Here is a 24469-nt window from a genome sequence, read left to right as displayed (position 1 = left end):
GCTCTGCAGCATGTGGGATCTTCCTGGACCAGGGCTCGAACCCGTGTCCCCTGCATTAGAAGGCGGATTCTTTTTTTTTAAATTAATTTATTTTAATTTATTTATTTTTGGCTGTGTTGGGTCTTCACTGCTGCACGTGGGCTTTCTCTAGTTGCAGCGAGTGGGGGCTACTCTTCATTGCAGTGCGTGGGCTTCTCATTGGGGTGGCTTCTGTTGTTGTGGAGCACGGGCTCTAGGTGCGTGGGCTTCAGTAGTTGTGGCATGCGGGCTCAGTAGTTGTGGTTTGCGGGCTCTAGAGCGCAGGCTCAGTAGTTGTGGCGCACGGGCTTAGTTGCTCCACAGTATGTGGGATCTTCCCCGACCAGGGCCCAAACCTGTGTCCCCTGCATTGGCAGGTGGATTCTTAACCTCTGTGCCACCAGGGAAGCCTGCAGTATCCGTTTTATATCAGTGTACACCTATGTATATATGTTCTCTACTGAAGGACCTTAGAAGACAGCTTTGAAGTGGGAAGATGGCTGTGTCCTTGAATAGGAAGACTCATTTTCTTAAAATATGGTCTTCCCATATTTAAACCAAATAAGCATATGGTGGTTTAAAATTTTTTGAGTTTCACATGCTTTCTTTATTTGTTGTGATGAAATTAAAAGTTTTATGTAGTAGACAAAGATTTGCCCTTCTAGATATCAAAATGTGCTGTAAGTTCCCACAAATTATTCGTTTACTGACAACTGAAAAGACAGATAAGTGAATGGGACAGAATAGAAAATGCCCAAACACCCAAATATATGTAAGACTTTAGAACTTGAACTGATGACATTTCATATTAGAAGGAAAAAATAAATTGTTTGTAAATGGTGGAGAAGTAAACTGCTAACTATTTAGAGAAAAGTAACTAGATTTTTATCTCACAAAAATAAGTTTCAGATGGAGTACAGATCAAAAATTTTAAATACTCAAAGTGAGAAAACGACCAGAAGAAAACAAAATTCCTATTTATACATTTTTTGTGCTGACAAAGACCTTCCTAAGAATGACTTCAAAAGCAAGAATTCTGGAGGTTGATTTAACAACATAAAAAAATTAAAACCCTCTGTAGATCAGAAAAGAAGATTAACAAAATAAAAGACAATGAGCTTTTAAAATATATCAACATATTTGTATCAGGCAAGAAAACATATCTTCATTTTACAGCGAATTCTTTGAAATCAGTAAGGGGGAAAAAACCTCTAATTTGAAATTGAGCAAAGTACTTTTTTGCATATCCATAAGTGACCAATGGATATAGGGAAAAAAATTTAGCATTTCTGGTAATAAAAGGAATTTAAGTTAAAGAGGAATGAAAAACATTTTTCCTTCACAAAGTTTGTGAAGATGAAGAACAGTGGTACTTATACTGCTGCTTAAAGTCTAAGTTGCTTTTGACTTATCAAATAGGCAATTTGGTGATAAGTACCACATTTAAAAAATGTATATTCCCTTTACACATCAATTCTCTTTATACAAATTAGAGGTAAATAATTAGAGATAAATTAGAGATAGGTAACATACAATTTGTTGTTCTCAACACTGCTTAAAATAGCAATGTATTAAGACGAACTCAAAGATTTTAAAAATAAATTACAGTGTATCTGGTATGGAGTAATATGTGACCATTGAAGGTGGCATAGATAACAGATGTGTGTTGACCTGCAGAGACGTACTTTGGTAGAACATTGAGGAAAAAAAATCAGTTTCATTATATATAAACACAAGAAGACTATGGTCTTATCTTAGCCAAAAATATGTACAAAAATATGATAAAATTTGTTATTTCTGCACACTTATATTATAGGTGAAGCTTTCTTTTCCTTTTAAAAAAATCTGTGGGGCTTCCCTGGTGGCACAGTGGTTGAGAGTCCACCTGCCTATGCAGGGGATGCGGGTTTGTGCCCTGGCCCGGGAGGATCACACATGCCACGGAGCGGCTGGGCCCGTGAGCCGTGGCCGCTGGGCCTGCGCGTCCGGAGCCTGTGCTCCGCAACGGGAGAGGCCACAGCAGTGAGAGGCCCGCGTACTGCAAAAAAAAAAAAAAAAAAATCTGTGATTTCTACAGTGAACATGTACAAAAATTCTAGTAAAAGTTTAGTATTAGTGAAATAATCCTGGGAAAGAGCAGGAATATGAATCTTGTACAGATAAAAATAATTCCTCACTTTCTATTTTTTTGGAAGTTTTTCAAGGATTGATATCTTCTGACAACTTTTAACCTCTTCAGAAGTAAAGGGAATCTTTTTATCCATGCCTGTAGATTTTACTAGATATATATTTCGCTATATACACATTTTTGATTTTGTGTAACTTTATTACCTATAATATGTAAATGATTATAGATTAATCATTTTACTTTATTGCAATCTTATGAAAATAAAAAATAGTAAATATAAGTGGTGATTATTACTATTGCAAAAGTTTATAGAGTTTTAGTTGTGTTCTTATGAAAATAAAAAATCAAAAATACAAATGTAAATGATTATTACTATTGCATAAGTATTGCTTTACTTCCCAAAAGTTTTCTTTAAAAATATCGAACTCTCCAAAGTAACAACTGACATCAGAAATACAAAGATTCATGAGAGATTACTACAAGCAACTATATGCCAATAAAATGGACAACCTGGAAGAAATGGACAAATTCTTAGAAAAGCACAACCTTCCAAGACTGAACCAAGAAGAAATAGAAAATATAAGCAGACCAATCACAAGCACTGAAATTGAAACTGTGATTAAAAATCTTCCAACAGGGCTTCCCCGGTGGCGCAGTGGTTCAGAGTCCACCTGCCGATGAAGGGGACACGGGTTCGTGCCCCGGTACAGGAAGATCCCACATGCCGCGGAGCAGCTAGGCCCGTGAGCCATGGCCACTAAGCCTGCGTGTCCGGAGCCTGTGCTCCACAACGGGAGAGGCCACAGCAGTGAGAGGCCCACGTACTGCTAAAAAAAAAAATTAAAAAATCTTCCAACAAACAAAAGACCAGGACCAGATGGCTTCACAGGAGAATTCCATCAAACATTTACAGAAGAGCTAACACCTGTCCTTCTCAAACTCTTCCAAAATATAGCAAAGGGAGGAACACTTCCAAACTCGTTCTACAAGGCCACCATCACTGTGATACCAAAACTAGACAAAGATGTAACAAAAAAAGAAAACTACAGACCAATATCACTGATGAACGTAGATGCAAAAATTCTCAAAAAAATACTAGCAAACAGAATTCAACAGCACATTAAAAGGATCGTACACCATGATCAAGTGGGGTTTATCACAGGAATGCAAGGATTCTTCAATATACACCAATCAATGTGATACACCATATTAACAAACTGAAGAATAAAAACCATATGATAATCTCAGTAGATGCAGAAAAAGCTTTTGACAAAATTCAACACCTGTTTGTGATAAAAACTCTCCAGAAAGTAGGCATAGAGGGAACTTACCTCAACATAATAAAGGGCATATATGACAAACCCACAGCCAACATTGTTCTCAATGGTGAAAAACTTAAACCATTTCATCTAAAATCAGGAAAAAGACAAGGATGCCCACTCTCACCACTGTTATTCAACATAGTTTTGGAAGTTTTAGCCACAGCAATCAGAGAAGAAAAAGGAATCCAAATCGGAAAAGAAGAATTAAAGCTGTCACTTTTTGCAGATGACATGATACTATACACAGAGAATCCTGAAGATGCTACCAGAAAACTACTAGAGCTAATCAATGAATTTGGTAAAGTAGCAGGATACAAAATTAATGTACACAAATCTCTTACATTCCTAAACACTAATGATGAAAAATCTGAAAGAGAAAGTAAGGAAACACTCCCATTTACCATTGCAACAAAAAGAATAAAACACCTAGGAATAAACCTACCTAAGGAGACAAAAGACCTGTATGCAGAAAACTATAAGACACTGATGAAAGAAATTAAAGATGATACAAACAGATGGAGAGAGATACCATGTTCTTGGATTGGAATAATCAACATTGTGAAAATGACTATACTACCCAAAGCAAACTGCAGTTTCAGTGCAATCCCTATCAAACTACCAATGGCATTTTTCACAGAACTAGAGCAAAGAATTTCACCAGTTGTATGGAAACACAATAGACCCTGAATAGCCAAAGCAATCTTGAGAAAGAAAAATGGAACTGGAGGAATCAGGCTCCCTGACTTCAGACTGTACTACAAAGCTACAGTAATCAAGACAGTATGGTACTGGTACAAAAACAGAAATATATACCTCTGGAACAGAATAGAAGGCCCAGAGATAAACCCATGCACATATGGTCACCTTATCTTTGATAAAAGAGGCAAGAATATACAATGGAGACAAGACAGCCTCTTCAATAAGTGGTGCTGGGGAAACTGGACAGCTACATATAAAAGAATGAAATTAGAGGAATGAAATTCCTCTAAAACTCTTAGAGGAAAACTTAGGCAGAACACTCTATGACATAAATCACAGCAAGATCCTTTTTGACCCACCTCCTACAGAAATGCAAATAAAAACAAAAATAAACAAATGGGACCTGATGAAACTTAAAAGCTTTTGCACAGCAAAGAAAACCATAAAATAGATGAAAAGACAACCCTCAGAATGGGAGAAAATATTTGCAAAGGAAGCAACTGACAAAGGATTAGTCTCCAAAATATACAAGCAGCTCATGCAGCTCAATATCAAAAAAACAAATAACTCAATCCAAAAATGGGCAGAAGACCTAAATAGACATTTCTCCAAAGAAGATATACAGATTGCCAACAAACACTTGAAAAGATGCTCAACATCACTAATCATTAGAGAAATGCAAATCAAAACTGCAATGAGGTATCACCTCATACTGGTCAGAATGGCCATCATCAAAAATCTACAAACAGTAAATGCTGGGGAGGGTATGGGGAAAAGGGAACCCTCCTGCACTGTTGTTGGGAATGTAAATTGATACAGCCACTATGGAGAACAATATGGAGGGTCCTTAAAAAACGAAAAATAGAGCTACCATACAACCCAGCAAACCCACTTCTGGACATATACCCTGAGAAAACCATAATTCAAAAAGAGTCATGCACCACAATGTTCATTGCAGCTCTATTTACAATAGCTAGGACATGGAAGCAATCTAAGTGTCCATCGACAGATGAATGGATAAAGAAGATGTGGCACACATATACAATAGAATATTACTCAGCCATAAAAAGAAATGAAATTGAGTTATTTGTAGTGAGGTGAATGGACCTAGTGTCTGTCATACAGAGTGAAGTCAGTCAGAACGAGAAAAACAAATACCATGTTCTAACACATAGATATGGAATCTAAAAAAAAAAAAAAAGGTTCTGATGAACCTAGGAGCAGGACAGGAGTAAAGACACAGACGTAGAGAATGAACTTGAGGACACAAGGAAGGGGGAAGGTTAGGCTGGGATGAAGCGAGAGAGTAGCAGTGACATATATACACTACTAAATGTAGAATAGCTAGCTAGTGGGAAGCAGCTGCATCGCTTGGGAGATCAGCTCGGTGCTTTGTGACCACCTAGAGGGGTGGGATAGGGAGGGTGGGAGGGAACGCAAGAGGGAGGGGATATGGGGATATATGTATACATATAGCTGATTCACTTTGTTATACAGCAGAAACTAATAAATCATTGTAAAGCAATTATACTCCAATAAAGATGTTAAAAAAATTATTGAACTCTCCAGTTATGTTTATCCATTGTTTAATCCATTTGTTCATCAAATATAACTTGAATACCTATTATGTAGCAGATGCTTTCTACTCAGGACCCTGCATCTATCTCTCAGAACTCTTTCATCCTTAAAAACTTCATGTTGCCCCCGTGAGCACGATGAGAAATTTAAAATTTGAAGTATTAAGGCTTAGTCTCAATTGAAGCTTTTCTCCCTTCTTTCAAACAGAAGCATTTCTGAAGGTAGGAAATTGTAAAAGATAACCTTTACTTGTCCTTTTTGAACATTTATAATGGTATTAAATACTAATATTGATCATTGGAAATGTCTGATTTCACACAATCTATAAATGTAAATATTGAATAAAATGAGCCATTCCTATTCATTTGAATCCTGAATTTCCTTTGGCTTAAAGTTTCCTGAAAATCAGAGTTAGAATTACTTTTTAAAAAATTCTTGTTTTGCTTGTTATTTTAGTTCTCTTTCCCCGTGCTGCTTTTATTTTATTATTTTTTAAAAATTGAAGTATAGGTGTTTTACAATATTGCTCATCATGCCTTTAAGAACTAAAAGTTATTTAAGTGCCAACCGTGTGACTAGAACTGCAGTAGACCCGTTATACAGGCCATTATTTCATTTGATGAAAGGCACCATGGACTGTATGATGCCCCACTATTTTATATATTAATATAGAAATTTTTTTAAATGTTACCAACTCACAGATATAGAGAACAAACTAGTGGTTACCAGTGGGGAGAGGAAAGGGAGGAGGGGCAAGATAGGGGTAGGGGATTAAGAGGTACAAACTATTAGGTATAAAATAAGCTACAAGGATATATTGTACAACATGGGGAATATAGCCAATATTTTATAATAACTATAAATGGAGTATATAACCTTTAAAAATTGTGAATCACTATGTTGTACCCCTATGATATATAATTTTTATTTTATTATTATTTTTTTATTTTCGGCTGCGTTGGTTCTTCGATGCTGCGCGCAGGCTTTCTCTAGTTGTGGCGAGCGGGGGTTACTCTTCCTTGCGGTGCGCGGGCTTCTCATTGTGGTGGCTTCTCTTGTTGTGGAGCACGGGCTCTAGGCGTGTGGGCTCAGTAGCGGGTTCTAGAGCTCAGGCTCAGTAGTTGTGGTGCATGGGCTTAGTTGCTTTGTGGCACATGGGATCTTCTGGGCTCGAACCTGTGTCCCCTGCATTGGCAAATGGATTCTTCACCACTGCACCACCAGGGAAATTCTGTAATATATAATATTATACATCACCTATACTTAAATTTTAAAAAAAATGGCAACTTTAGGCACAGAGACAGAGATAATTAGACCAACAGGAAAAATGAGAAACGAACAGACAAAAAATGCTACCAATTATAGTTGTAAGACATCATGAATTATAAATTTCATTCCAATGTCAGAGATGTTAAAATGTGAGAAAATGAGCATATTAGAATCACTGAAGTACAGTGTTCTCTCTAGTCCTCAAGACATATCTTCAAAAGAGGTATAATATCCTTTTACTTAATTGAAATGTTGCCCTTGTAAAATAATAGTAATAATTATGATAATATTACCTAATAATTATTGAGCTGTTATCTGTGCGAGGAACTGTTCTAAACCCTTTGCATGGGTTCTCATTTAAACATCACAGTGGTGTCCTGTGAGATAACTACTGCTCTATCCCCATTTTGTTGATGAGGAAATTGAGGCACAGAAAGGCTAAGTGACAGCTAATAAGTGACACAGTTAAAGTCAAATTCAAACCCAAGTTGAGCTGAATCTCAAGGTCATGCTCTTTCTATTCAAGCAGGTTGTTCTTTCATTAATGTGGAGAGTAAGAAGAGCTAATATATATTGTTCTTTCTCCAGAAGAAAACTAAATATTTGTTTTAAAGGGATAGGAATAGCATGCTATTAAATGTTTTCAATTACATGAACAATTGTATGTTTTGAAATAGTGCACTACAATTTCCTAAAAACTCCTCTTGGTTTCGTAGGACTGCTCTCCATTTGGCCTGTGCCAGTGGCCATCCAGCAGTGGTAACTCTCCTAGTGGAGAGAAAATGCCAGCTTAACCTCTGTGACAACGAAAACAGGACAGCGCTGATGAAGGTACATAGTAGCCAACCATGTCAACGTGAGATGGATTTGATTTAACTGCTTAGAATAAAAATGGATTTATCTCATTTAAATATAACGAATTGGTGAAACTTCTGGAATGTTTACTCTGAATTTCTAGAATTTACAATCTGTGTCTTGGCGTAACACTTATAGGCCATACAATGCCAGGAAGAGGAGTGTGCAACTATTCTGCTGGAACATGGTGCCGACCCAAATGTCATGGATATCAGTGGCAACACTGCTCTCCACTATGCTGCCCTTTATCAGAATATATCACTCGCAGCAAAGCTGCTTTCACACGACGCCAACATTGAAGCAAGGAACAAGGTATAGCTCAACTATATTTACAAAATATTTGCAATACATGGTTGTTTTTTTTTGTTTTAGCTGCAGATGTTTTATCTATAATAATATGTATACTGAATACCACCCATCAGGCCCTGTTACCATGGAAACAACTCCAAAGCCAAGTCATGGGCTGGAGAAAGGTGGTGCTCACAGAAAGAGCACAATTCTGTCTCCCAGCCACCCTTCTACCCCAGAAGGGAAATCTTCCCATTAGGATATGCCTGGGAGTGGGTGGTGGGCTCAGAGCCCACACAAGACAAAGACCTGGGGGGAGTGAGATGAGGTGGGAGCTGGCTGCTTGCAGGGGCTCAGGGAATGGGTGCTGTTGGGGATGGATGGGAGGAGGAAGGAGACCCAGTACCCAACAGGGAGAGCTGGGTGAGTGCAGGTGGCCAGGGCAGGCAGCAGGCCCTGAGTCCTCCAGGACCCCAGGTTCTAAGATTGGGGAAAGTGGGGCAGGTCGTGTTTGACACCCAGCAAGGGTGTTCACTTATGCTGGTGGCCATTTGGTCTACCATGTACACCTTGGGGTCTTCCACACTCAGCCTCGGGTGGCTCCTCAGCAGGGTTGTAGCTGTGCATGGGGAGCAGGTGATGGCGAAGCTGCTGTTCCTGCTTTTTCTTTGGGATACACATTACCTCCTCCTGCTGCAGCCCCGCCAGGAGCTCCCTCTGCTGACATAAATGGGGTCAGTTTTACATATTTGGAAGCTCAAGCATTCCCTGAGTGAAAATATTTTGAAATAACTTAATTATCTAAGATTTCACTTTAAATCATTATATTTCTAAAGCAGCATTAGAGGGTATAGCTTTCTTTTATGTGTCTATAGCAGATATTTGTGAAAACATTGCATTTGTTAAAGGTAAGACTTTTTTTTTCCCCAAATATTTTTTCCCCCGCTCAAATTTTTTTCCTGATTATTGTAAAACAACACAGAAATGCAAAACTTGCCTTGGAGATAGACTTTGTCCTAAAACTCAAACAAAACAAAAGCATTTTACAATAATAACAATCTTGCTGCTGTTGACAAGTTCCTATGTTATTAAAAAATGATTTATGTAAAAATGATTTCTCTCTCATTACCTAAGGCTTCAGAGGGAAAAAGGAAAAGGAAAAGGAGAGAGCAGTTGAAATATGCAGGCCGGGCTTCCCTGGTGGTGCAGTGGTTAAGAATCTGCCTGCCAATGCAGGAGACATGGGTTCGAGCCCTGGTCCAGGAAGATCCCACATGCCGCGGAGCAACTAAGCCCGTGAGCCACAACTACTGAGCCTGCGCTCTGGAGTATGCGAGCCACAACTACTGAGCCCGCGCCCCTAGAGCCTGTGCTCCGCAACAAGAGAAGCCACAGCAATGAAAAGCCTGCGTACTGCAAGGAAGAGTAGCCCCCGCTCACCACGACTAGAGAAAGCCCACGCGCAGCAACGAAGACCCAACGCAGTCAAAAATAAATAAATAAATAAATTAATTAATTAAATTTAAAAAAAAGAAATATGCAGGCCAATTTGGAAATTTGGCAGTTAGGAAGTGCCAAGAAGAGGTTTTTGGGGGGTTTTTTTCCCTTCAGTTTATGTATTTAGGCAAAGTTCTTTTCAGGTTTCGGGGATAATAATTCTTATTTTGGGAAAGAGCCTAAGTGAATTGTAACCTTGCCTAGAGATCAATTTTAGGAGGACTCAGAGGAAATCAGATTGGCAGTGAACGTGTGGTGATTAAATGGGAAATAAGGGAGAAGAACAAATAATTAACTGACATATTATCCTGTTTTGGCAGAAACAGCCACTTAGATAAGAGTCTAGACTCTGCTCTCAAATCTAGAATGTCTTGATGGGAAGTAAAGGGTTTATAAGTAATGAGATCAAGTTGCATTTTGAGTTTACTTGTCCCTGTTCTACCTATTTACCCAGAAAAATTAAATGTAGTTTTGGTGATTCTTATCTCTTACACTTTTCTTTTTTTTTTCCAAATCCTCAATTGAGAAAAGGAATTGGCCATGTGGGTAGGAGATGAGACTGACATGGTTGCTACACTAATTCTCAGCTAGAATTCTTCTCGTGAACCACAGTCACCTGGGAGAACTTATACAAAATTTACAAGCCTAGGCTCTCCCCTAAGATTTAGATTGACTAAATCTAGGAAGGCCCAGACATGTGTGTTTGGAAATATTTCCTCGAGATTCTGATACATTCCTTGGTTAAGAACAATGGAATGGATGAGTGTGATTTATAAATTCACAGATCTCAAAAATAAGAAATCTCTAGAAGAGCTGGAGTTTGATAGATGCTACTTCCATCAACTCCCTCCTTTCCAACAATATTAGCCTGACTTTTATCTTTCTCTGCCTCTGTGATTGAGAAGGTAAAAGGGATATTATTGGCAATATCTATTGGCTTGAAGAATAACTCCTTTTTCCTTCCAACCACTAGTCATTCACTGGCACTCAGAGAGTCTTTAGAAATTTGCTCATGGTGAGTCATTTAATAAGTAGAGTATGAGCCTTTGCGATTTTTGCACCTTTTGTTATCATCCAGGTCGTTAGGTCAGCAGATGTTTATCACAAACAGGGTTTTCCTGACTGCAGTAACAGTAAAGCATGAGCCTTCTTTTGGTGAAAGCTGCATGACAGACTCTTGCAGTGTGTCTGTTAGGTTCACTGGGCCCTGGCATAAGCAAGATGATAGTTTTAAACAACAAAACCCATGAAGTTAGTAACAGTACAGATAGGAATTGTTTTAATAATTTAGTTTCAGCAGTCTTATGAACTAATTATCCATTTGGTTAACATCAGGGAGAATTATAGAAATAGATTGTAGTTTTTTTTTGTTGTTTTTTTTTGCGGTACGCAGGCCTCTCACTGTTGTGGCCTCTCCTGTTGCGGAGCACAGGCTCCGGACGCACAGGCTCAGTGGCCATGGCTCACGGGCCCAGCCACTCCACGGCATGTGGGATCTTCCCGGACCGGGGCACGAACCCGTGTCCCCTGCATCGGCAGGTGAACTCTCAACCACTGCGCCACCAGGGAAGCCCATAGATTGTAGTTTTAACAGGCATTGGAAACATTCTTGAAGTGGGTATTATGAATCTTAATAGCAATTTTTATTACATGTTGGGACCCACTTTTGTTTTGTAAAACACATGATACTAAAGAAAGGAAAGGTTTTACATGCAAATATTTGCTTTATATCCACCCGTTTGGAAACACTCACAGCAAACATAAAAACACAAGTGGGCTATAGACTAAACGTGGCCCCTGGATGTGTTTAGCTTTTCTCCACAAATTGAGTCAGCATTTAAAATTTAGGAGACTCACGCAGAAATCTGCATTTCAGGCTTCTCTTAAGGAATCCAATCTGGTCCCCCTTGAGCCCACGCTACTGTTTGGTCTGCCGTGCAAAGGGTGCCCCTTCTGTATGGTGCGCGTTCTCCGGTTTGCTGGCCTCACCTGGGTTCTTCACTTACTTGGGTCACCTACTTTGCCTCCATAAGCATCTGTGTTTCCAGTTCCTGTATTACAGTTTATTTTGATAACTATTTCTAGATTTTAAAACAGTCATTAATTTATAATCTATTTCATATTTTAAAAGAATCTCTTAAGAATGGGATTGAAATTTTCAAGTTAGAATTTATAAGTTTTTTTTAAAAAAACTCTTTTTCTTTACATGTTCATGTGAAGAATCATATTCCCATTGGAATGTCTGTAAACCTTAGGAGGTTAATTGGTTATCGTTGGATAGGTTATGCATGTTGCAGACAATATTATATCTTTCTCCTCAGCATTGTTCCTAAAATATGCAGTTGATTTAATAGTTAAATGATTATCTCTGGAGGAGTGTTTAGAGTGTATAGACTAGTATAGAGCAATAAAGTAACTCCAGTATACCTGATAAATACTGTGATAGAAGCAAAGATCCTTGGAACCGGTAAATGTTGGAAGTGAGTTTTAGAGAATGACTTTGCAGTTAATCATGTAAAGAAGTGAGCATTTTAAAGAGAAGGAAGAAGCACAGCGTGGGTGAGAAGGAAGGGACTTCTTTTTATTTACTTTCTATATTAGATGTTTAAGTTCAGAGAATCTATTATAAGTTTTAAAATTCAGTTTAGAAATATGTAACTTTGTACCTTCTGTATAAAGTGTTTCTGCTGTCTTACAGGAGGACCTCACACCACTTTTACTTGCTGTAAGTGAAAACAATCAGCACATGGTGGAATTTTTAGTAAAGAAAGAAGCAAATATACATGTAGTTGATAAGATGAAAAGGTACAGTAGTTCTTTTTCTTTTTAAAAACCTTAGTGCTGTTCTAGAGTGGTGACAGATTAAATTAGTAAGAAGAGGATTAATGTATAATCAACACATCATCAGGTCGAAAAGCAATTACTCTGACTGTGTATCATGAAAAATAATATATAGCAGGATTCATATTCCTTTATAATATTGACTGATGTCATTTGCAACCTGATTTTTTTCGTTTTTTGGTCACACGATCTTATAATAGCTAAGGGATTTCGTATTAGTTTTATTAGCTTTTTAAAATATGGATTCTACTTTTTAATTTACCTTATGACACAGTATTGAATTTCTTAATTCTTTTAGAATAATTTTTTAACCTCTACTTTGTATATATTTTTCCTTAAAAGATGCATGTCTTTGGGATGACTCTTTGCTTTAAATTACTTTCTTTGAAGAGTACTGATGTTATTAGGTTATCACTAAGTGATTGTTAATCACTATTACCAGATACTTTGGGCTCATCAGTTTTTATCCTTTTTCATTTGTAGTACTTTTTTTTTTTTTTGTGGGGGGTGGTATGCGGGCCTCTCACTGTTGTGGCCTCTCCCGTTGCGGGGCACAGGCTCCAGACGCCCAGGCCCAGCGGCCACCGCTCACGGGCCCAGCCGCTCCGCGGCATGTGGGATCTTCCCAGACCGGGGCATGAACCCGTGTCCCCTGCATCGGCAGGCGGACTCTCAACCACTGCACCACCAGGGAAGCCCCATTTCTAGTACATTTTGATGTTCTTATTTTTAATTGGTGAAGGTAGAAGGAAGAAAGATAGCTTTAATTGGATAAACATTTCATTCAATGAAGACAAGTCATAGATGGGTGATAAGGAGGAAAGTGATGGGCTTTAGATTCAGACTGGGTTTAATTCCTAGTTTTCCTACTTACTAGGTGTATGACCCTGGGAACGTTACTTATTATCAGCAAATATGTTTCCTGATATGAAAAGGAGGATAGTAGTATATGCTTCAAGGGTGGTTGTGTGGAAGAAAGATTACATATATAGTATTTCATTTAGTGCCTAGCACATGCTTATCAGCAACATTAACTGCAACCATGACTATTTTTATTTCATTATTATTAATATTATTGTTTTAAGCCTGCAAATAGCTTTTCCTTAACCTGACCTCTAGCTGATTTTGAAGTATAATACAACAGACTAAGGAAGAAATGGGGAATTCTTCCTTTATATACTCACCTGCTTCAGATAAGTGACCTCAGCATAGTTTCTTGTCCATCAAGGACTTCAAATTAGCAATTTCTTCTACATGTCATCCGAGTGGGACAGGAGGCTTCTTTTTTGTCCCTTCATTTTAGCCTTGGAGGCAATTTACAAAGATGAACACTTGAATATGTAAATGGTCAGTTCTGCATGGATGGGCAAGATATTAACTTGGTAAAGTATATCAAATTAGCTGTTAAAGTAAGTTAGCTAAAGTTCCTAAGGGTGAAGTTATCTCTCTGTTATTTTAGAACAGCTCTCATACTTGCTGTAAACTATGAATCAACAAATATAGTCAGGCTTCTTCTTCAGCAAGGTATTGATGTCTTTTCTCAAGATATCTATGGATGGACCGCAGAAGAATATGCTCTTATTAGTGGTTTTAATATGTAAGTGTTTACATTAAAATGCCAGTTATCACTAAACTGTGGTTAAAAATAATTTAACTGTTACTTGTTATGTGACAGATGAGAGTTCTCGTTTGGTGCATTGGGAATGGTGGTGAGATGTTCCCCATCATCAGCTGGAAACCAGCCGAAAGACCAGACTAGTTAGATGTAGCAGTGGGCACAGGGTTCTTTATCTCAGGACTTTAAGACTTTATATCCTTAAAGATCCTAACATTATCCATTTCATTCCAAGTGTAACCCCTATGCATGGGGTACAAGTGGTGTCACAGCTCTGATTTTTCTAACTTGTTATTTGGGTCTTGAAGTGTTTAGTTCAGCAGACTATCCTATATTTTCTCTTGGGGACTTACTTCTATACTCTCCCTCTTAAATTTTGCAAGAACCTAAGGGATTCCCTAAGATCAAAGAGACAGTCCTCTTCCACAAGTCATTTGGAGGGGGAAAAAAGGGCATTCTCATCATTCTGTTGATTGCATTGATTCTGTTGCTGCAGTGTTGCTACTAAAACTGGTCTTAGCAGGGTCTCCTTGGCAGCTGGATCTGGAGTCTGGATGTTGCTCTATAAAGACCTTTAATAACTTTAAAAGAAAAAAGAAACTGGTCCTGCAGTCGGGTCACGATCGACCTTTGCTCCCGGGATGTCCTTGTTGATCCGGATTCCTCAGTCTTCATGGTGATGCACACTTAGACTTCAAAGTGACAACTTTTTTAGTTCTCATACATATGCCTGCAGCTCAGCCACTGTTCCAAAGCACCAGCACCCAGTCCTGGCACCTGGGCCTCCTAGCTTTAGCCACACACACCCTCCCCGACACACTCAAAAACCTTATGTAGAGCCCACATCTTAGCCCAGATCTTCACGATGGGTTACCCTTTGAGGCTCTTGTCTTTTCTGCTAGCAGATGTCAATGGGAACTGTTTTAGGCTTTCTGAGAGGTTCAAATGCTCCTGCCGGGAGAGAGCTGACTTTCCTTTTTCCTTTGTTACCAGACCTGAACCTCAAGGCTGCTTTCTATCCTGTGGGGCACTTTTTCTTAGGTCGTGGAAGGTCCCATATCCTCCTCCTCAGAGGAGTGGGTGCCAGCTTGCCTGGGACTCCGTAACTGAGGTTGGCCCCTCAAGTGATCTGAAAATCTTCTAAATGATTTACATCTGCCTCAACCTTCAAAGTATTTTCAGATTCTGCCTCATAAGGAACCCATTCACCAGAAATCCCTGAATCTCAAGTAGGTTAGTTGGCATTAGGAGAGGTAAGCCCTGTCCAGGACTTGTCAGCATCTATTGTAAAAGTAGAGTTATGTCTTCCAAGTGAATTGGAGATGAACATGGAGCTTAAGCATCATTCTAAGAAAGATCTGTTGGTTCAGAGTTTGAGTAGGTAGAGAAGGAGTAGTAGTGGTCCAAGCCAGGTCTGAACTTTGATTAGTTTTCTACTCTTGGTGCGATTAGCTGCGATAATGGGGGACAGTTATGTTATCTAATTTAATGAGGTCATATATTTATAAATAAATTCAGTTACAAATTATAGAATAGCTGAGAGTCCTTGAATTACAAACCACAAAGAAAGGACAGCTAATCACCCTGATTGCTGACATTTTTCCTGAAAACTGCAACATTAGAATGTTAAACCTATGAAAAGACACACACATTGGGTTTTTAATATGATTTTTTAAAGTTAATTTATATATTATTTATTTTTGGTTGCATTGGGTCTTTGTTGCTGTGCGCGGGCTTCCTCTGGTTGTGGTGAGCGAGGGCTACTCTTTGTTGCAGTGCGCGGACTTCTCATTGCGGTGGCTTCTCTTGTTGTGGAGTTCGGGCTCTAGGCGTGTGGGCTTCAGTAGTTGCGGCGCATGGGCTCAGTAGTGGCTCGTGGGCTCTAGAGCTCTGGGTCAGTAGTTGTGGCGCACGGGCTTAGTTGCTCCGTGGCATGTGGGATCTTCCCGGACCAGGGCTCGAACCCGTGTCCCCTGCAATGGCAGGCGGATTCTTAACCACTGCACCACCAGGAAAGTCCCACAATTGAAGTTTTGATAATAGCTCTGACATTGTCTGAAGTGATCTAAGAATTTAATACATTTGGTAATTGTTTTTCATATTAGTATTAAAATAGTAATATTATTTATCACATTTTTAATACATAGCAATCGCCAACTGATTTCTGAATATAAAGAAGAAAAGAGACCTAAAACTCCTTCTCAAAATAGCAACCCAGGTAAGACGTCTGATAGTGAATTACTCTTGGTGACCCTACCATAGATAAAGTAAGAGTGAGGAAGTTTTAATAATGAAAAAGCAATGAAAAAAGCCAGTGTGTAAACTGCATGTATATTTTTATTTTTTTAATTAATTTCTTAATAGTCTAGTATTCAGAATTGTTTAAGAAGTTAATTGTAGGTAATTTAAAATCAGAGACAGTATTGTCTGAAAAGAAATCCACATATTTAATCATGGCGCCTAAAATCCCATATTATATCTTTGTGTAAATAAGAAAAAAGATTTTTCGGTTAGTATGTTGTATGTTTCCTCTATAATCACATGAATATTAGTTATTGTATAGTGATTAGCCTCACTAAAAAAGTTACCAACTTTAAGCCTGGGAACTCAACAGTACCTTCCTGGTACTTTAAACAGATGGCAAACAAGAAGACCTGCAAAGCTGAGCCAGTGTGCAGCGTACCAAGAAGAGATTATTTTTGAAAGATACCTACTGATAGCACAGAAGTCAGAAAAGCAATGCCTGGTAGAGAAGCACTGGTTATTTTCCATATTATTGTACCAGCGAGGTCTCACTATTACCAACTTCATTCCTCACAAGTCCAAACAGAGTGAGATAGGCTGACTTCATCAGAACCAGATGTTTTCTTCTGTGTGTTGGATAATTGTCATGACACTATAATTTTGTTAGAATGAGATGCTCTGTTGCCATTAGTTAAAGGATTATCATAATATTCAAATAGCCCAACTGGAGACTCAGCAAATTCTAATAAAAGCACAAAAATACTTCACATTAAGAAAAACACTATTGTGTTCCCTAGATGTGGCACCTAGCGCGTTGTACAATCTGTATGAGGACACCTCTAACATAGTAGACCTCTGTCCATCAAAGAACTTCTGTAGGTTGGTTTTACACGTTAGAGGAGATACAGAGATGAAATAGAGCTTTGGTCTTCAAGGTGCTCATAATAGAGTTGTCCCTGGTTAATTTCTGTATTTTTTTAAATGGAATTTTCAGAGAACACATTTATTTATTTATTTATTTGTCCACAAATTAACTATCAAGTATCTTTTAGGTACTAGGCACTATTCTGATGTCACAGGATGCAAACATGTAAAAAACACAGTCCTTGGGCTTCCCTGGTGGCGCAGTGGTTGAGAGTCCGCCTGCCGATGCAGGGGACACGGGTTCGTGCCCCAGTCCGGGAGGATCTCACATGCTGCGGAGCGGCTGGGCCCGTGAGCCATGGCCGCTGAGCCTGCGCGTCCGGAACCTGTGCTCCACAACAGGAGAGGCCACAACAGTGAGAGGCCCACGTACCACACAAAAAAATAAAACGAAACAAAACAACAACAACAAAAACACAGCCCTTGCCCTCCAGGAGCTTGTTATTATAATGATCATTTTCATTATTTAGTATACTTTATTCTGTGCTTACTATGTCCCAGAGCCCACTAGGAGTTTATAAATTGTCTTTATGTATTTTTTTAAATTGGTGTTTCATATGTGCCAGATATTTTAAGTCCATGGTGAGGGATTCGAGTTTTAAAAAGTGCATGGACCTTATGGTAAGCGTGCAGAGTGAGAAGTTTGCCAGGTAAAGAGGCAGAAGGACAGCGTTTGGCTGGAGGAACATCTATCAAGATCACATGTTTTGCAGAAAGAACAGCAGTGCACAGGCTAAGATGTACGAGTGGACTTGGCAGGATTTATGAGCAGTTCAGTTTTGCTGGTGCAGAAAGGGTGCTGTGGGGATGGTTGGTAAAGAACACTTGAGGAGGGGCTGGAGAAAAGTAGGGCAGGCACTGAGCTCCGCAGCGGGACAAAGGGAAGGTCTCCTGGGGACAATCTGAGTCACATACTGCAGGGATCCTCCTCTAGGAATTTGAGTACCAGCCAATAACGAAAAGATGTCAGTGGAATTATAAAGCCCTTAACTGAGGACTGAGGGTCTTGAGATGGAGGGAAGTAGCATTGTTCCACGTAGATCAGTTTCTTTTTTTTTTTTTAATATTTATTTTTTTTGGCTGCGTCAGGTCTTAGTTGTGGCGTGCAGGCCCCTTGTTGCAGCGTGTGGCCTTCTCTCTAGTTGTGGCGCGTGGTAGATCAGTTCCTATATTTGTTCATTGAGTGTGCTAAATAAAACTCTCATTCAAAATAAAAACTAAAAAGGAAAAACAAAAAAAAGAAAAGTAGAGAATGGTGGTGATGTTGCAAAAATTTTTTTAAATGAAAAATTCAAGGAGGGAGTATCAATTCTATCAAGTAAAATTACTGAAAAGAAAGTTGGATTTAACTCTTAAAAGTTCTTTGGTGGTAACCTTTTCATAAGGACAATTTAAGAGTCATAACATCTACTTTTTACATGAGTGGTACTTCTGATGTCCAAATATGGAAAAATTATCACGTCTACCAAGGTCCTACCTAAGTTTTTCATAACAGCGGCAGCTGCCCACCCAGGGTCAGCGAAAACAGTCTGGCCTGGTGAGTACGCTTGCCCGCGTCTTCCCAGAGTTGTCAAAACCTGGGAGTGGGACTCCCCTGGTGGTCTAGTGATTAAGACTCCTTGCTTCCACTGCAGAGGGCATGGGTTTGATCCCTGGGGAACTAAGATCCTGCATGCCACTCGGTGTGGCCACAAAAACAAAAACAAAACAGAAAACCTGAGAGTCAACCGTGAGGAATTAAACGCTGCTTAGTTGGAGAAAATTAACTGATCTTTTCATTTTCTTTATAGGAACTTGCATACTTTAGAACATATTATCAATCATCAGAATTCTTTGGTTTTTTTCTTGTTGAAATAGGATTGTTGCTTGTTTCAATTAGTTTCTGACGTCACTGTTTCATCTATCCCTTTTACGCCTTTATTCAAATGGATATAGAAATACAGGAATCTCCAAGGCAAATATCAAGAAAAACAAAATTGAGGAAGGTTATTCTGTGAAATAACCTGACTGTAATCACATATAACACATCAACCCAAATAATACAGACTTCATGTAAACAATGCAACTGTTTGAGAGGTTCCCCAAACCACACCAGGTTTGGCTCTTCCATAGAACTCCCAGGACTCAGCATGTGGTTGTACTCATGCTTGTGATTTATTACAGTGAAAGAATACCAAGCAAAATTAGCAAAGGGAAAAGGCGCACGGTGCGAAATCTGCAGGACACCAGGCGCAAGCTTGCAGGTGTCCTCTCCCCGTGGAGTTACTGCATGTACTTCATTCCCCCAGCATCAGATTATGACAACACATGTGAAATGTTGTCCAGCAGTACCAGAGTCTCTCCTTCCCTCCTTTCCTCCCTCCCTTTTTTTGTTCATCAGCTTAAGATACGATGACATATGCCTTACAAGCTGAAGAAGCATGATTTCTATAATCATTTGCCACATAATGGGAAGGGTTGAGAAAAATGACATCCCTCACGACTACACAGCACTAACTGTTTGGACCGTGCTGCTCTATGTGGTGGGTCCAGATAGACTCTTGAGCAATGGAAGGACACAGTCTCAAGAGATTATACTTTTAAAATGTATATATATTTCAAACTTAAAAAAAATTCAACTTCTCCATCCTTACCATCCAGTTGACCCCATTTGCCCTTCCCTGCCTCCCTTTCAGGAGATTATCCTTTATAAAACTGGAATTACAAAGTCTTTCATGCTTATCTTGCAATTGGAAATAGGGCCAGAAAGAGTTTATTTCCTGTGTTTTGCCATGCTCTAAAGTACAGTGCCTGTAGACCAGGCTTCCTTGTGACAGGGCGTTTTTACCCTGAACTGAAGAGCCGGAGAAGTTGTGTTACGTGATGGCAAAATACATATATTCTCTATGCACTGCTCTGAGTGATGGAAGTCCAGAAATATCATGCTATTTAAGTTTGCTATTGTCAGTTTATGGTACTGATTCTACTAATGATATCATTTTCTGTCAGTCTCACAGTTTGGTTAGGATTATGGTCATTGTAAACAGCACTTCACTTTTAGGTATCAAATTTTGATAAGTACTGTTCCTTTTTTTTTTTTTTTTTTGCATTTGATAAATGTAAAGGTGGGGAAATGGCTCTCATGCATAATTGCCTAGCAGTGGTATAATCAGCATTCACTCTAGTATACTCTCCAGGTGTGGTTCCAAAGGAATACTTTTTTTTTTAATTAATTAATTAATTATTTTTATTTTTGGCTGCGTTGAGTCTTCGTTGCTGCACGCGGGCTTTCTCTAGTTGCGGGAGTGGGAGCTAACCTTTGTTGCATCACGCGGGCTTCTCATTGTGGTGGCTTCTGTCGCAGAGCACAGGCTCTAGGCGTGCAGGCTTCAGTAGTTGCAGCGCACGGGCTCAGTAGTTGTGGCTCGCGGGCTCTAGAGCACAGGCTCAGTAGTGTGGCATGTGAGCTTAGTTGCTCCACAGCATGTGGGATCTTCCCGGACCAGGGCTCGAACCCGTGTCCCCTGCATTGGCAGGCGGATTCTCAACCACCGCGCCACCAGGGAAGCCCACAGAGGAATCCTTTTTAACAAAGCATCAGTCTTACACTTTTAATATTCTGTATTTTTCTATTGTTGATTTAAAATGTGTTTTACTTTTTCCTTTAATAGTGGATGAGAGTTCTGAAGAAGAGTCTTTAAGCAGGTAGGATTTTATGGATTTTTAAAACTTGTGTGTTTAACTAAGGGAACATGGAGAAAAGAAACTAATGTTTGTTGAGTGTTCTACTCTGGGTTAAACACTGTATTATGTGCTTAAATTTGTTACATCATAAAGTCATCACAACCGCTTTGCAAAGTAGCTGTGCTATATAGCTTACTTTATTAATTAGGCAGCTGTGGTTTGGAGAGCTTGGTTAATTGACCCATGATTCCATAGTCAACAAGTTGCTGACCTGTGATGTGACGGTCAGCCCCAGATTCACTCTCATGTCCCTCAGCAGAGATTGATAAGTACCCGTGTAGCACTGGGGTCAAGATACAGACCCAAATCAGATCAACTCAGAAAGTCAAATTTAGTTATGTATTAACTCTGATTTAGAGTTTTCCTAAGAAACCTGGTTAGTCCAAGCCTTTGTCCTGATATATTTGACAATTGCAGTGGTAACTAGTACCTTGTATTTACCATTAAGGTGTTATGGCAGATCTCAGGTAGCTGAGGCCTCAGAACCATAGGGTTTTATACAAGCAAGACCTCCTTAGGCAGGTCTTCTTAGATATAACGATGTCTACTCTCCTTAAGGTGAATTAGTTTTCTATAAGAGAAGAGTATCTGCCTATAGACCATGTTATGTTAATTAAATTCAACATCTACGTAGAGCATCTGTCTAGTTGATTTCTCTACTTACTGCCTTCCCAGTCTGGTTTTGGTTTTCCCTTCAGGGTAGTACCCTTGCCTGGTTTTCTGAAGTTTTTTCTTCTTTCCTAGAGTCTTTTTTCTTTTCTTTTCTTTTCTTTTAAATAAATAAATTTGTTTATTTTTGGCTGCATTGGGTCTTTGTTGCTGCGTGCAGGCTTTCTCTAGTTGCGGCGAGCAGGGGCTACTCTTCGTTGTGGTGCACGGACTTCTCATTGCAGTGGCTTCTCTTGTTGCGGAGTGCTCGGGCTTCAGTAGTTGTGGCACGTGGGCTCAGTAGCTGTGGCTCATGGACTCTAGAGCGCAGGCTCAATAGTGTGGCGCATGGGCTTAGTTGCTCCGGGGCATGTGGGATCTTCCCAGACCAGGGCTCGAACCGTGTCCCCTGCATTGGCAGGCGGATTCTTAACTACTGTGCCACCAGGGAAGTCCCGAGCCCATCCTTGATTCAGGAACCATTGCCTTCACAGGCTGAAATCTTAAAGGTTGGAGGCTGCTATTGAGCAGGCCTCAGGGGTGAGGCACAGGGGTGATTTGGGAGGGGAGCCTATAGGAAGGAAGATATTTAGGCAGTACATAGGGAAAGAGAGGCACAGCTGCCAGGACTCTGTTTCTATAGCACTGTCTCTGCTTGGGGATCTGAGTGCCTATGAGGGTTTTTAAGAGCTAGCTATTTATGTGGACCTGAATAAGGCAGGACCTCTATAGGAAAACTAAGTAGACTTTATAATTTTTAATGTTTTAATCTCTCTGGGAATAGTTTAACATATAAATTAAACATATAAATTTGTTCTTTGACTTTTGTACATTTAACTTTCAAACATTTCAGGGGACTCCCTGTACTGTTTTAGAGTAAAGGGGAGGAATGGGGCCTTCTTTTTTTTTTTTTTTAATAAATTTATTTATTTATTTAATTAATTTTTGGCTGTATCGGGGTCTTCATTGCTGCGCGCGGGCTTTCTCTAGTTGCGGCGAGTGGGGGCTACTCTTCGTTGTGGTGCGCGGGCTTCTTATTGTGGTGGCTTCTCTTGTTGCAGAGCATGGGCTCTAGGCGTGCGGGCTTCAGTAGTGGTGGCGTGTGGGCTCAGTAGTTGTGGCTCGTGGGCGCTAGAGTGAAGGCTCAGTAGTTGTGGTGCATGGGCTTAGCCGCTCCGCGGCATGTGGGATCTTCCTGGGCTGGGGCTCGAACCCGTGTCCCCTGCATTGGCAGGTGGATTCTTAACAACTGTGCCATCGGGATAGCCCGGGCGGCCTTCTTTAATAAGTGGTTTCCCTACTGGAGAACCAAGACTGCCATTTTTGACGGACACAGATTAGTCTTTGAACCAGGCACGGACAATGGAGAAGGAACAGCATATCCTTCTACTTTATTTTAGGTCATCAGGTTTGTTCCAGTTCGGTTAAACAAAAGTTATGTTACCCATTAATTGGGTTTTCAGTTCAGGTTTTAGGACTTTTGGTGGAAACAAATTATTCTCAGGCTCTGCCAGTATATTGGCTGTCACTCTTTGTTATGGGAACTAAGAATGGGTCTTAGCTAGATATTTCATAGGTTGGGAGAGATGGAAGCAGAAATAGGTAACTAAAAGCTTTTCTAAAACAGAGGCCACATTTTAATGATGTCAAGAAACATCATTTAATATATAGACAACCAACCTTTCACTTGATTTTTTTTGTTTGTTTTTGGTTAAAGAAATGAAGTCACTCATTTTTGTTATATATTTTTGCTCTGAAGGCTTTCCAACAAACCTGGTGTTGATGATTCATGGCCTACATCAGACGATGAAGACTTAGATTTTGATACCAAGGTAAAGTTCTCTCCTGTGAAATTAGTTTTCCTGCTTTGAATTTAGTTTTGTGTAGTATTAACTTCTAAAGTTTAGCAGTGGTCTACCTCTCATTGTTTTATGTTTGTAATAGAAAGTTGGTCAGAGCAAACCATTTTATAAAAATATGACTAGTTGAATTTTTTTTTTTACTTTGCTAAATACTGAAGGTCGGGGCTGAAGAGAAAATGGGCTGGGAAGTAGATAGTGACGGGAAAAGTGTATTGGGAAGCACTTTCCCACAAGGGAGGAAATACGAAATTTGGTCAAGCATAAGGATTCTTACTGAGACTTTTCAGCCATACTGACGTGATTTATATAATACTCATGCTTAAACGAAATCTTTAGTGGATACAGTTACTTACTGAAATAATCATAGAATTTTCCTGGGGCCTTTCAGTTCCAAAACTATTTAGCATATATCATCTAGTTCTTTTTTCTTGGACAATTTTTATTTTGGTATCATAGAGTTGTTAGGAGAGAGCTTTTTTTTCCCTCTGTTTCTGTCTTTGGTTCTGCATTAAGCCTAAAATAACAGTTGAAATTATGGAAATTTAGAAATTAAAATTCTGTTTCTCAAAATCCATATTATGAAGGGATTTTGCTGTGTTTTCTGAAGCATTCCATTAAGCGTATATTCAGGGAATTCCCTGGGTGTCCAGTGGTTAGGACTCCACGCTCTCACTGCCAAGGACCCAGGTTCAATCCCTGGTTGGGGAATTAAGATCCCGCAAGCGGAGCAGGATCTTAGTTCCCCGACCAGGGGTTGAACCTGCGCCCACTGCAGTGGGAGCATGGAGTTTTAACCACTTCATCGCCAGGGAATTCCCAATACTTCTTATTCTTAAAGCTCTTGTTTTCTTCTCTAGAATGTCCTGAAACCAAGCTTAACAAAGCTAATGAGTGCTTCTCGGCAATCCAAGAAAAACAGTAAGTTATTTGAAGCCTGTCCTTCTTGTGTTATTCACTG

At 39.5% G+C, this 24469-nt stretch overlaps 1 protein-coding gene across 2 annotated transcripts in view; it reads left to right on the top strand.

Annotated features, from left to right (window-relative positions):
* ANKRD26 (ankyrin repeat domain containing 26) overlaps positions 1 to 24469 on the top strand; it is a 91369-nt gene that overhangs the window by 951 nt on the left and 65949 nt on the right. For both annotated transcript variants that reach the window (XM_082846726.1, XM_082846725.1), the window contains exons 2-8: positions 7731 to 7845; positions 8008 to 8181; positions 12353 to 12459; positions 16258 to 16328; positions 20929 to 20962; positions 23409 to 23481; positions 24369 to 24429. In XM_082846726.1, the coding sequence (XP_082702852.1) occupies positions 7731 to 7845; positions 8008 to 8181; positions 12353 to 12459; positions 16258 to 16328; positions 20929 to 20962; positions 23409 to 23481; positions 24369 to 24429 (635 nt within the window). The remainder of the gene's footprint in view (positions 1 to 7730; positions 7846 to 8007; positions 8182 to 12352; positions 12460 to 16257; positions 16329 to 20928; positions 20963 to 23408; positions 23482 to 24368; positions 24430 to 24469) is intronic.

Source organism: Leucopleurus acutus (assembly GCF_964270905.1).
Source record: "Leucopleurus acutus genome assembly, chromosome: 1".
Classification (NCBI taxonomy): Eukaryota; Metazoa; Chordata; class Mammalia; order Artiodactyla; family Delphinidae; genus Leucopleurus; species Leucopleurus acutus.
The sequence above is the reverse complement of the archived record's forward strand: the minus strand, read 5'-3'. Positions and strand labels throughout refer to the sequence as shown.